Genomic DNA, 11,752 nt, shown 5'->3' with positions numbered 1-11,752 from the left:
AATAATCTATATAAATAAAATTGTAGGGGGTCCGCTGTCTGTAATTTCTTTTGTTTTGCCAATTTTTCAGATATTTATCCGTTTTAGGTCAACTCAAGACCGAATCGGTGGTTTTTACGTTTCGTGTCTGTTTGTTTGTCTGTTTGTCTGTTTGTCTGTTTGTCTGTTTGTCTGTCTGTTTGTTTGTCTGTTCCACCATCACGTCGAAACGGCTGGATAGATCTCAACCAAACTTCATATTTAGAGTAAACTCATCCCGGGGATGGTTTCGATATGCATATCATTTTAAAATCTTTCAATACTCGGGGGGTTTATAGGAAAACCAGAATGGTTTTTCCACCATCACGTTGAAACGGCTAGATAGATCTCAACTAAACTTCATATCTAGAGTATACTCATCTCGGGGAAGGTTTCGATATGCATATCATTTCAAAATCTTTCAATAGACGGGGGTTTATAGGAAAACCTGAATGGTTTTTCCACCATCACTTCGAAACGGCTGGATAGATCTCAACCAAACTTCATATTTAGAGAATACTCATCTCGGGGAAGGTTTCTATATGCATATTATTTTACAATCATCGAATAGACGGGTGGTTTATAGGAAAACCAGAATGGGTTTCCTCCATTTTCTCTTATACTATTGATTTTCTGTAAACTTCGTTTACCGTACGTGAAACGTCTCTTCATTATAAACAACTTTCGTTATGTTCATAATTTACCTTACTCTTCACATGACGGAGAAATTTACAATTTTCCGCTGGTATCATGCTCTGCATTGAGTGACCGACAGACCGACAACGAAACTACAGGTTACCATGGCAACGTCTCTGACTGCATGCCAGCAGGGAAGTAACGTATTGCCATTTTCCTCATCATGCTTTTAAATTCGTGGTTGTTCCTTGGGTAGAAGGCAAGAGAGGCGTCAATCGGCCTATCTGCGGGATATTGGCGGAATATCGTTGGATATTATAACCGCCCTCGAATAGATTAAGTAATAACACCATTAGTCATCTTCTTATTATTTGTTTACCTAAGAATCACTGGACCTAAATTTCTCCTCTGTTACCGCTTTATTATATCCATTACTCACACTAGCATAATTTATTGAGGGGCATTTGATTTTCCAATACATTCACTTGGCATTTACATATTTGTCGTTATCCGGCTGTCCGCAGTTATAATCCATTTTCTATTACTTTCAACTTTCTTAACTGTATTATTTCTTCCTTAATTACGCCGTATGTACGCGAGTGCTACAAACTACTGGATGTATTTCCACCAAGACTCATATTTAGAATACACCTGTCCTTGATAGGTTTTGGGCAAATATTGTTTCTAAATCCGTGAACTGACTGGGGGTTTATACGAAACCGAAACAGTGATTTTGCACTTCCACAAAATATACACAACCAAACTTAATGGAAATCTACCTACCTTGGTAGATAATAATTTCTAAACCTTTTTTCTCATGTGCATCATTTCGATACGAGGATTAATAAGGGAGATATCATTAACGGACAGTTTTTCTGTACAAGTCCCATCGAACTTAACTCCCGAGCGGGTGCGTGTAAAGCGTACTCCTTACAATTTGAAAACTACTGAAGACATTCGAACCAAAATTTATATTTAGCATCCACCTGTCCAAAGGTAGGTTTTAAACGTAAATAACATTTCATGTTCCGGAATGGACTGGCGGTTTATAGGGAACCGAAATGGTGATTTTACTCTTCCACAACATATACAGAACAAGACCAACCTGACTGGAAATCGACCAAACGTGATGGAATTCCACCTCTAAACCTTTTTTTCATGTGCATTCTTTCGTCAGGAGGATTACTAAGGGAGATATCATGAATGGTCACTTTTGCAGGTTAAGTCCAGCGGACATAGCCCAAAAGGTGTTTTACATGGAGCAGATTCCTTATCTATATAAATCAAATCGTAACGACTGTGTGCCTCTACACTGACTATTTTGGCGAAATTTTCGTACAGCTTTCCGTTTAAGGGGTAATAATGACCATCTCCATAATTTTTGGTTTAGTTTCCTGAAAGTACTAATTTTTACCCGCCTCGCCCAAAATCCAAATTGCGCCATAATCTGCCAGAAGAAAAAGAAGATAATTGAAATTTGACAAAATTATACGTTTAAGCCTGTAACGAACGGAAAACTTCCTAGATCATTAAATTTTTCACTTTGAATCCCCGAAGAATATCGAAATACGCAGGCAATTTTAATGATGTTGCAGACCTTCGGAAATTCCTATCCTATAACGGATTGCACAATCTCCGTTCAATTTGGAATGATCTACAACCGTGGTCTTATGACTTTTTGCCGTATCCTTATCCCTTTTACGTTTGATTTTTCTCTTTAATCGATGTTAAGTCAATTTGGAATTTTCACATGCATAATTCATACTTTCAATTACTTATATGAAATACAGAATCATTAAACTCTTCACGAAAATTGGCCCACCCAGTAGCCATATATGAGCCAAATGCTATGTATGTATTCGAAAAGTAATGTAATGTGAGATAATCTTACAAAACCTTTACCCTGTTCCACGTTTCTAATTCAATCTGACCCAAGAATAGATGACATATCATAGGACCAGCCATTTAGGCCACTAAATCCGGCGTGTCTTATGGTATAATCCTTTGTCGATATGACGTACGTTTAGTAGCAGTTAATCTGTAAATGAAGGTCTTCAATATTGTAAATACGCATATACTTTCGTATGTCGATCTATATATATTCACTGATGTCGATTTTTAGCGATCGAGAAAGGGTGGGTCTGCTATTGTAATAAGTACGCCCCACACCGACTTTGACTGGCAGTATGAAAGGGTTCCTTCTCCAACTCCTGTGTAACTGTCATTAGTAAGGAAAGCCTACAATTATAATGAATAGTTCCCTTCTCGATTTGACTTGCAGAAGGCAAGTGAGCATGCAGTTTTGTTTAAAACTCCCCTACCCGATTGTGTTTGGCAGTAGGCAAGGGTGCCTATCATTATAAAGAAATGTCCTCATCTAAAATGTGACTGGCATTAGGCATAGTGGCCTGCTATTTTGATGGAAACTCACCAACTTGGTGTGACTGGCAGTAAGCTGGCTGGCAGTAGGAAAATGGGCCTGGCATTATAATGATAACTGCACAACTCAATTTCGAGTGATAGTAGGGTAATTGCCTGCCATTATAATAAAAACTCCTCAACTGAAATCTGTCTGGAAGTAGGAAGGGGGCTGCCATATTAACGAAAACTCCCCAAATCGATTTTGTCCGCGTAGTAGGCAATAGGGCCTGCAATTATTACGTAATCATCCCAACTCGATTGTGAATGGCAGTAGGCAAGTGAGTCTGCCGCTATATCACAAATCCGTAACAAACACTTTACATTGGAAACAACGTACGGGGAACTCCCCATGCTCTTTCTCGGATAACGCTAAGAGACATGCAATTTTAAAACAATCTTATTTACTGCATGTACACTATTTACTTCGATAACCGAATACAATGTAGAATACCGTAGCGAAGCACGGGTACATTCGCTAGTAATTAATAATAATGTAGTGCAGTCAATGGCCATACACACAATAATACACAATGATTAGGTTACATAGGTAATTAAATTCCATAGACCGGGCGAGTTGGCCATGCGCGTAGAGGCACGCGGCTGTGAGCTTGCATCCGGGAGATAGTAGGTTCGAATCCCACTATCGGCAGCCCTGAAGATAGTTTTCCGTGGTTTCCCATTTTCACACCAGGCAAATGCTGGGGCTGTACCTTAATTAAGGCCACGGCCGCTTCCTTCCAACTCCTAGGCCTTTCCTATCCCATCGTCGCCATAATACCTATCTGTGTCGGTGCGACGTAAAGCCCCTAACAAAAAAAAAAAAAAAGAATTCCATAGAGTATCAATGTGCACAGTCAGATAGTCAATTTCAGGTACTCACTAGCAGTCATAGTGGGATCGACTTCCGTTCCGTTTGTGGGACCTCTTATAAAACTCCTTTGGAGCTCCTTTAGGTTAAATCCTCTCCTGTAATGTCGAGGGTAAACGCCATGTACATCTAAGGACCAACCACCAACCCCTGTGATAATCTCCAGTTTACCACTGTGTTCGGTGACGCGGCTTCACCGAACGGGACGCACTTCATTCGAACTGCCAGGAATGACTTCAACCACATCATTAGTGTGCCTTAGATGCCATATTTGAAATTCTGACAAGAGTCTTTCTTGATGAACTCCGTCAAAAGCCTTGCTCAAATTCAGAGCAACGCAGTCTGATAAAAAGATTTGGAAGTAATGACTGGTGGATATTTACAATAGAGCGCTTAATAAAGGAATGAACTCGATGGTTGTAAACTGGTGGGACCATGTGAGGAGGATAAGTTACCTTGTGAACAAGAGAAATCTACGGAGACCGAGGTTATTATGATTGGACTCAGTTATTAATGATACGAGGTGTTAAACTAAACGGGGCCACAAAGTTAGTTAAAAAGGTGTTTAGTTAATTCGCAGAGGGTTGGAGACGGAATGCTGAGAGACATACAAGTATATAATGATCATATATATTTTATTTACACAGAAGTTCATTTTCGTGCCCACCGAAATTTACATTCTGTCAAGGAATACACAGTATAGAAACTACATTCAGAGACTCTGGGCTATTTTGAGACATGAACTAAACTGCTCGAGAAAAATAGATGGCCTTGAACTGAAGATACCGAGTGTGAAACTTCCTCCGTTGGACCGCACATTGATTTGCGACCTGAAGGGGAATCTTCCATCTGTAATGACCTTGGTGCAGATCACGTGATGCTGATAAGATATCTTGTGAACTTAAGGTCCCTACCGCAGTCGTAAGTCTCGAATGTCATATGCGTAATGCCTTGACAATAGCGTGAAGTGAAGCCCATAACTTTCCTGCTGAATTTCGTTGTAGTTCGTAATCTTCTCTGACATCCAAGGCAACAGTCACAAACAGATTAGATACAATTAGTCTGTAGTTGTGCCATTAGCCTTCAAACAAGGAACATCGGGAGTGAACGTGGAGGAAGTCAACTGCGTCAATACAGGGCACCTACAGAAAGGGTTGTTTAAAGAGGAAGACGCAGTCTTTTTTTTTACAATGAATGTTGCTGTCTTTCTAACATCTCTTCTGCCGAAGTTCCGTTACAACATTTGTTTAACATTAAAACTGTCTTCCATAAACATATCAGATGTAAGGCTTTTCAGGCGTTTCCTCTATTAACCAGCGTTTCGTCTTAGGTCTGACACTAGACTCGTCAGAGTGGGATGTGTCAGACCCTACCCCCTGACGCTGGGTGTATGCAGGTGAGCTTATCAGAAGCCTATATTTGAGGCACAGTCTGATAACTGCATACACCCAGCGTCAGTGGGTAGGGTCTGACACATCCCACTCTGACGAGTCTAGTGTCTAGTGTCAGACCTAAGACGAAACGCTGGTTAATAGAGCAAACGGCTGAAAAGCCTTACGTCTGATATGTTTTTGACATGCTCTATTGGTGAAAAATATCGAATTCCCTCCATGGGAATTTGGAATTTTCCATGTCTTCCATATGTCAGTAAACGAGCCATAAAAGGTGTTCTATGTCACATGGCTGGGAGTGACTCATTTATAGGAGACTGAGCAACATATTTGGGTCAACAACTCCATGAAAATCTGAAGCAGGAGTTAATTAAGTGATAGCTATAATGTTACATCTTGTGCATTCGTTTTCCATTTCTCAATCTCTCTCTTTCTCTTTCTCTCTCTTGTTTGAAGTGTGATAAGTGTTCAATCCTGCACGAATTCCTCTTTATACTGATGCTGTATGTAAGGTAGTTTTCGAAATTTCGTGTACCATCTAAGTTCAGCCATAATTGTCCTAAGTCTACCACAATGGTTTTCGCTATGTCGGGTGATACACACGTTATGTGCCGAAATCCACATTTAGAAGTCGATATCAGGTAAATTAAGAATTTCTCAAACTGCACACACACACACACACACACACACACACACACACACACTACTTTGTCCCGAAGGCTCGTCATCTCGGCGAGCGATATAGATTTCTAAAGGAATTGACATTTGCACAATTCTTTATGGAAATAAATCCCAACTTCCAACTGTGGGCCCTCCCATTGCTTGTTATGCGTTTAGAATTCACAGTATTTTCTTGAACTGTCTACACATCGCACATCTTAATCACATTCGTATGTATTTTCGTTTCCGAGTTACTAATCCCAAACCAAATAAAATATATCAAAATCTTCAAAATTTCAACCTTGATCCGTGTGTTCCTTCGAGTGTGATGTATTTTTCTCATCTCCAGTCAAACGATGCCTCAACCATTCGAATTTGGAACTATAAAGCTAAATGTAGGATGAATTCGTTACACTAAAATTCTATTTTATGTAGCCCGATTTTGTAGACGTGTTCACATCGAAATGTCGATAACAGTTGACAGTATCCTTCTGAGTTGACTAGAACTTTCCCATCATCTGAAGGAAAGAATCTGTAGTACAATATTGATATTAACATCCACAAAGATGCGCATGGTTTAGCGAGTATTGTTATGTAAAACACGTCGGTAGTTGTAGCGTATGCTAACTTAAGTAGCGAACTGGACATTATCAGCTTGTGTTTGAGTCATCAGTCCATAGACTGGTTTAATGCAGGTTTCCATGCCACCCTATCCTGTGCTAACCTTTTCATTTCTACGTAACTACTGCATTCTACATCTGCTCTAATCTGCGCGACATGTCCATACCTTGGTTAACTCCTACCGTTCTTACCACCTACACTTTCCTCAAGAACCAACTGAACAAGTCCTGGGTGTCCTAAGATGTGTCCTACAACTCTATCCCTTTTTCTGGTCAAATTATGCCAAACCATTCTCTTGTCAACAATTCCGTTCAGTATCCGTTCACTCGTGATTTGATCTATCCATCTCACCTTCAACATTCTTCTCTAACACCACATTTCAAAATCCTTTTCTAAAGACATGCTTTCAACTTGTAGTAAACCGTGTGTATATTTTGTTACCCATAACAGTCAACATGTTATGTTTTTGTTCTTGCCACAGGTTGCATGGCTTCGTGTGGACACCCAGACCATACTCACGATCGCTACCCACGTGATCACTAAGAACCACCGCATTGGCGTCTCCCACAGCGATCATCGAACGTGGTATCTTCAGATTCGTGACCTCAAGGAGTCCGACCGCGGCTGGTACATGTGTCAGATCAACACAGACCCCATGAAGAGTCAAGTCGGCTATCTCGAAGTTGTAGGTGAGCTCTCACAGTACTTCACTTTTACCACTGCTCCATAAGAGACTTTACATGGGCAAAGTAACTAATCTGAAATTATGGACAATATACGTAGAACTCTTCTGTGTGATCTCTTTGCGCTTATGGATATGTTATTCATTGTAACATATTTCCCTTCAAGAAGAGAAATATAAGATAGCTCTTCTTCTTCCTCTTCTTCCTCATATTATTATTTACGATGAGGCCTGCTAGGAACCACGTGTCAGTTTCAATCCATTCTCTCTTGTTGTTTCTTCTTCCGTTTATATCCCCATTACTTCATCATTGCACTTTCCCTTCAGACCACTTTGGACTGGGTTTACTTTTCATTCTTCCTTCGAATATTTCCGTTCTTAAACATTCTGTTCTTAAATCTCTCTTTATATTGTGTCCTTTTCTCTTATTTTATTTATTTCCAGATCTTTCTTGACCTCTTCTATCCAGCTCGTTGTTGAGGTTTTCTTCCAATGTACTTGAATATCTGTTCTGTCAATCTGTTATCATCCAGTCTGTAGATATGTCAACAAATAGCAACCTTCTTTTTATTATTGTTTCTGATATCCTACGTTCTGGTATATTTCCTTATTACTTCTAATTTTCCATTGTTATGTTGTTTTCATTGGCCCCTTTTTCGGTTCGTTTTGGCCTACTAGGGACCACGGGGCTCGTCTTAACTCTTCTTAGCCCTGCACGCTTTCATTTCCTCGCTGTGTGCCTGCTTACTTCCATCCGCCCACTTAAGTCACATGGTCCCTGTACTCTTTTTGCTAATGAGTCTCGGTGAGAAGACTCCCTGTTGGTACTGAGATCGGTTCTCTGTGGTCTCTAATGAGATCTGCAGTTCATTGAAGTCTGATTTCACTGAAGTGATACACTTGGTCTTGGAAGCCTTTCCGCTACTTGTCACTCTAGGGATTATGTTGGTGAGCCTACAGGGTTTCGGGCGGCTCATGTGCCCGTAGAAAGTCAGTCACCATTTCCTCATACTTTTGACTATGTCTTCCTGATGCTCCTAGAGCTCGTTGTTGTGGCTGATCCTGTATGTGCCATCCTCCTTTTTTACGGGTCCTACTATCCTCCCCAAGATCTTCTCGTCTTTGAATTCTAGTTTCCTGAATGGGCCCTTTCGATTCATGAAGAGGTATTGAGAGGCGTAGAGTACAGAGGGTCTCATTACTGATTTTATTATTATTATTATTATTATTAATAATATTATTATTATTATTACTATTATTATTACTATTATTATTGTTATTATTATTATTATTATTATTATTATTATTATTATTATTATTATTATTATTATTATTATTATTATTATTATTATTATTATTATAGTGTTGCTTGAGCCTAGTGAGGACCACGGGGATCGTCTTGACTCCACTCTTTCTTGGCCCAGAGTGCCACGTTTCTCTCCTTCCTCCACCTGAGTCTGGTGCTCTTCGTACTGTTCTTGTGGGAAGACACCCTGTATCCTCTATGGCAGGGCCTCTCAGGGTGCATGCACTGAGCACGGTGCAAAGGACGACTTCGCTTGGTTGACCAGAGTGCAGACCCCCACTCCTCCATATGGAGCAATAGCGCTCTCTCTCTCTCTCTCTCTCTCTCTCTTTCCTCCGCCTGTCTCGCTCGCTCCAGCTGACTCCCTCCTCCTCACTTGCTCCGTCGTGCTCCAAATCCGAGCCAAGTTGAGCCGAGTTGAGCCGAGCTTAGCCGAGTAGCCCAGAGACGAAGCGTTGGTCCAAGCCGAGCCAAGTGGGACCGATGCACTGTGCACAGTAACTCTGCGCCTCAGTTTGGGCGTTTGAGAGGCCCTGCTCTATGGTCTCACATGAAATCTCCAGTAGGTCGAGGTCTGTTTTCAATGAGATGATGCACTTGTTCTTGGAGACCTTTCCTCTACCTGTCACGGTGAGTCTGAAGGGATTCATAAGTCTCAGGTGCACGTGAAGTCAACTCGCATTTCCCTTATGATTTCCTGGTGTCCACTGTTATGCCTGATCCTGTAGGTGTCATCATCTTATCCTAAGTGTCCTAGAATCCCCGTCACGATTTTCCTTTCCATGAGTCTTATTTCCTGAATAGACCCTTCCTATTCATCAAGGGACATGCAGAGATTTACAGTATTAATTATCACTAGAGAACCCGTGCTGCTCCACAGCATTCGTTATAAATAGGTCAGATAACTCGTCTCTATACGTCTCCCATAGTCATATTGTTTTGCCTGCCTTTTTGCATGGTTTTTGAACATATAATAAGAAGCGCGTTATGGTATGACGCAGTTCGTAGTCAGAATTCATCCATTCTGACGTCATCATGCCGTCTCCTTGTTAAAAATCTATCTATATATTTGCTATTTTTATACTGTAGTTGTTGATGTAAATCTTGGTATTGTGCCGTAGAAGGCAATGGTGTCTTTAATCGCAGTTCTTCTATATAGAAAGATTGTTTTATAAACTCATGGGTTAGTCTCGAAGGAGCGTTTTCTTTTCAGGCAGAGAACTTTGATTTACCTGGCCTTCTCTCTTTCTAGTGTAGGTAGATTATCCTTCGATAGGTGTTCTCAAATTATGTCTAAGGCGTATATCATTATGGGATATGTTTGTACGTAGACTTTTTTCTCTTAGCAGCATGTAAGTTATTAGGGACAGTCTGTTGAATATATTTGGAAACTGGGAAAGGTTACAGAATCAAATAATAGTATCTAGCAGGGAATAGTGTTAGTCGCTTAGCAACCTGTTAACTACAGAACGTATTGCGGGTTAGCGTAAACCTTCACCTGCAATTATTGGAGTGTTTATTTAATGATTTGATTTTGTGATTACACAATGACGACTGTACTCACAGACCTATCGATGTCTCATGATTCACCGTGAGGTAATTCTGGAGATAATAAAACAAAAATTAAGCAAATCGATCCACTAGAACGGGCGGATGGATTTGCCAAATCTGTTTTCAGTAACCTCTTTTAATATATAGATGATTGTTATTATTTGCTATATCTTTTACGTCATGCCGACACTATGGGAATTGAAAAGGTAAAACTGGGAGGAAAATGGCCATGGCCTAAAGAAAGGGTCAGTGTGGTGAAAAAGTGGAAAACCTTATTCAAGACTATCGACAGTCGTGTTCGAAACAACTGTTTTCGGAATATAAGCTGAGAGCGACGTAAATTAAACCAGATAAGTTACAGCATAAAGATTATACATCAGTGAACCATTCTATTAGGAGGCTGCCATTTTCCCTTTCTAGATTCAAAGCTCTCCACTGACACAGTAAATACACGTTTCAGGTCAGTTACAACGTAAAGATTATACATCAGTGAACCATTCTATGAGGAGGCTGCCATTTTCCTTTTCTAGATTCAAAGCTCTCCACTGACACAGTAAATACACGTTTCAGGTCAGTTACAACGTAAAGATTATACATCAGTGAACCATTCTATGAGGAGGCTGCCATTTTCCCTTTCTAGATTCAAAGCTCTCCAGTGACACATGAAATACATGTATCGGATGACTTACAGCATAGAGATTACACATCAATGAACCATTCCATTAGGAGGCCGACATTTTCCCTTTCTAAATTCAAAGCTCTCAACTGACACATTAAATACACGTATCAGATGAGTTACAGCGTAGAGATTATACATCAATGAACCATTCCATTAGGAGGCTACCATTTTCCCCTTCTAGATTCAAAGCTCTCCACTGGCACAGTAAATACACGGGTCAGATCAGTTACAGCATAGAGATTATGCATCAATTAACCATTCAATTAGGAGGCTGCCATTTTTCCTTCCGAGATTCAAAGCTCTCCACTGACAAAATAAATACACGTATCAGATCAGTCACAGCATAGATGTTATACATCAGTGGACCTTTACTCTGCACAGAATTCCTCAGAGATGCTGACGAATGAAATTCATTCAGTCTTATACTTTTTGCCTAGAGTCTTATCCCATTTTCATAATAAGCTCATTTCGCAATGTCCCAACCACTTCATGTCAGTTTTGTGGAAGAAATTTCTTTGAAGGAAAAAGGCGTTAGCATTCACATAACAAAATCAAATCCTGATGTTCAACGACCGAGACTTGTATCTCGTCAGACGAACATTTCTCCCAACACTTCTGAATCATCAACGTCCTCTCCCTCTTCCACGACGATTAAAGGTTATCCGCCCTGTTCAAACTCAAATGTTAATCTATTAAAATCAGGAATTGCGGAATGGAAAAGAAAATTCGAGGAAAATATGGATGATAATCAGTTTTCATAAAGAGTACATGAATTCACACAATTCCTTGCCCAAGCTATTGATATTCTTCCTGGACCTAAGCATGAGGAATAACAGGAAGGGGCTAAATATTCAGAGGAACTATACACAATCATCAAAGCCCGAAAGGCAAACAAAACGCGATAGAACCAAGAAACACG

General features: G+C 40.2%; 1 protein-coding gene across 1 annotated transcript in view; it reads left to right on the top strand.

Moving 5' to 3' along the window:
• Nucleotides 1–5,026: 5,026 nt before the first annotated feature.
• Nucleotides 5,027–11,752, top strand: part of LOC136856927 (lachesin) — a 328,011-nt gene continuing 321,285 nt past the window's right edge. Inside the window, exons 1-2 of the mRNA XM_067135191.2 lie at nucleotides 5,027–5,226; nucleotides 7,097–7,304. Coding sequence (XP_066991292.2) covers nucleotides 5,134–5,226; nucleotides 7,097–7,304 — 301 coding nt within the window. The 5' untranslated portion in view covers nucleotides 5,027–5,133. The remainder of the gene's footprint in view (nucleotides 5,227–7,096; nucleotides 7,305–11,752) is intronic.

This window comes from Anabrus simplex, chromosome 1 (genome assembly GCF_040414725.1).
Source record: "Anabrus simplex isolate iqAnaSimp1 chromosome 1, ASM4041472v1, whole genome shotgun sequence".
In the NCBI taxonomy this organism is placed as follows: Eukaryota; Metazoa; Arthropoda; class Insecta; order Orthoptera; family Tettigoniidae; genus Anabrus; species Anabrus simplex.
Note: the sequence above shows the minus strand (reverse complement) of the source record. Positions and strands in the feature narration are given on the sequence as shown.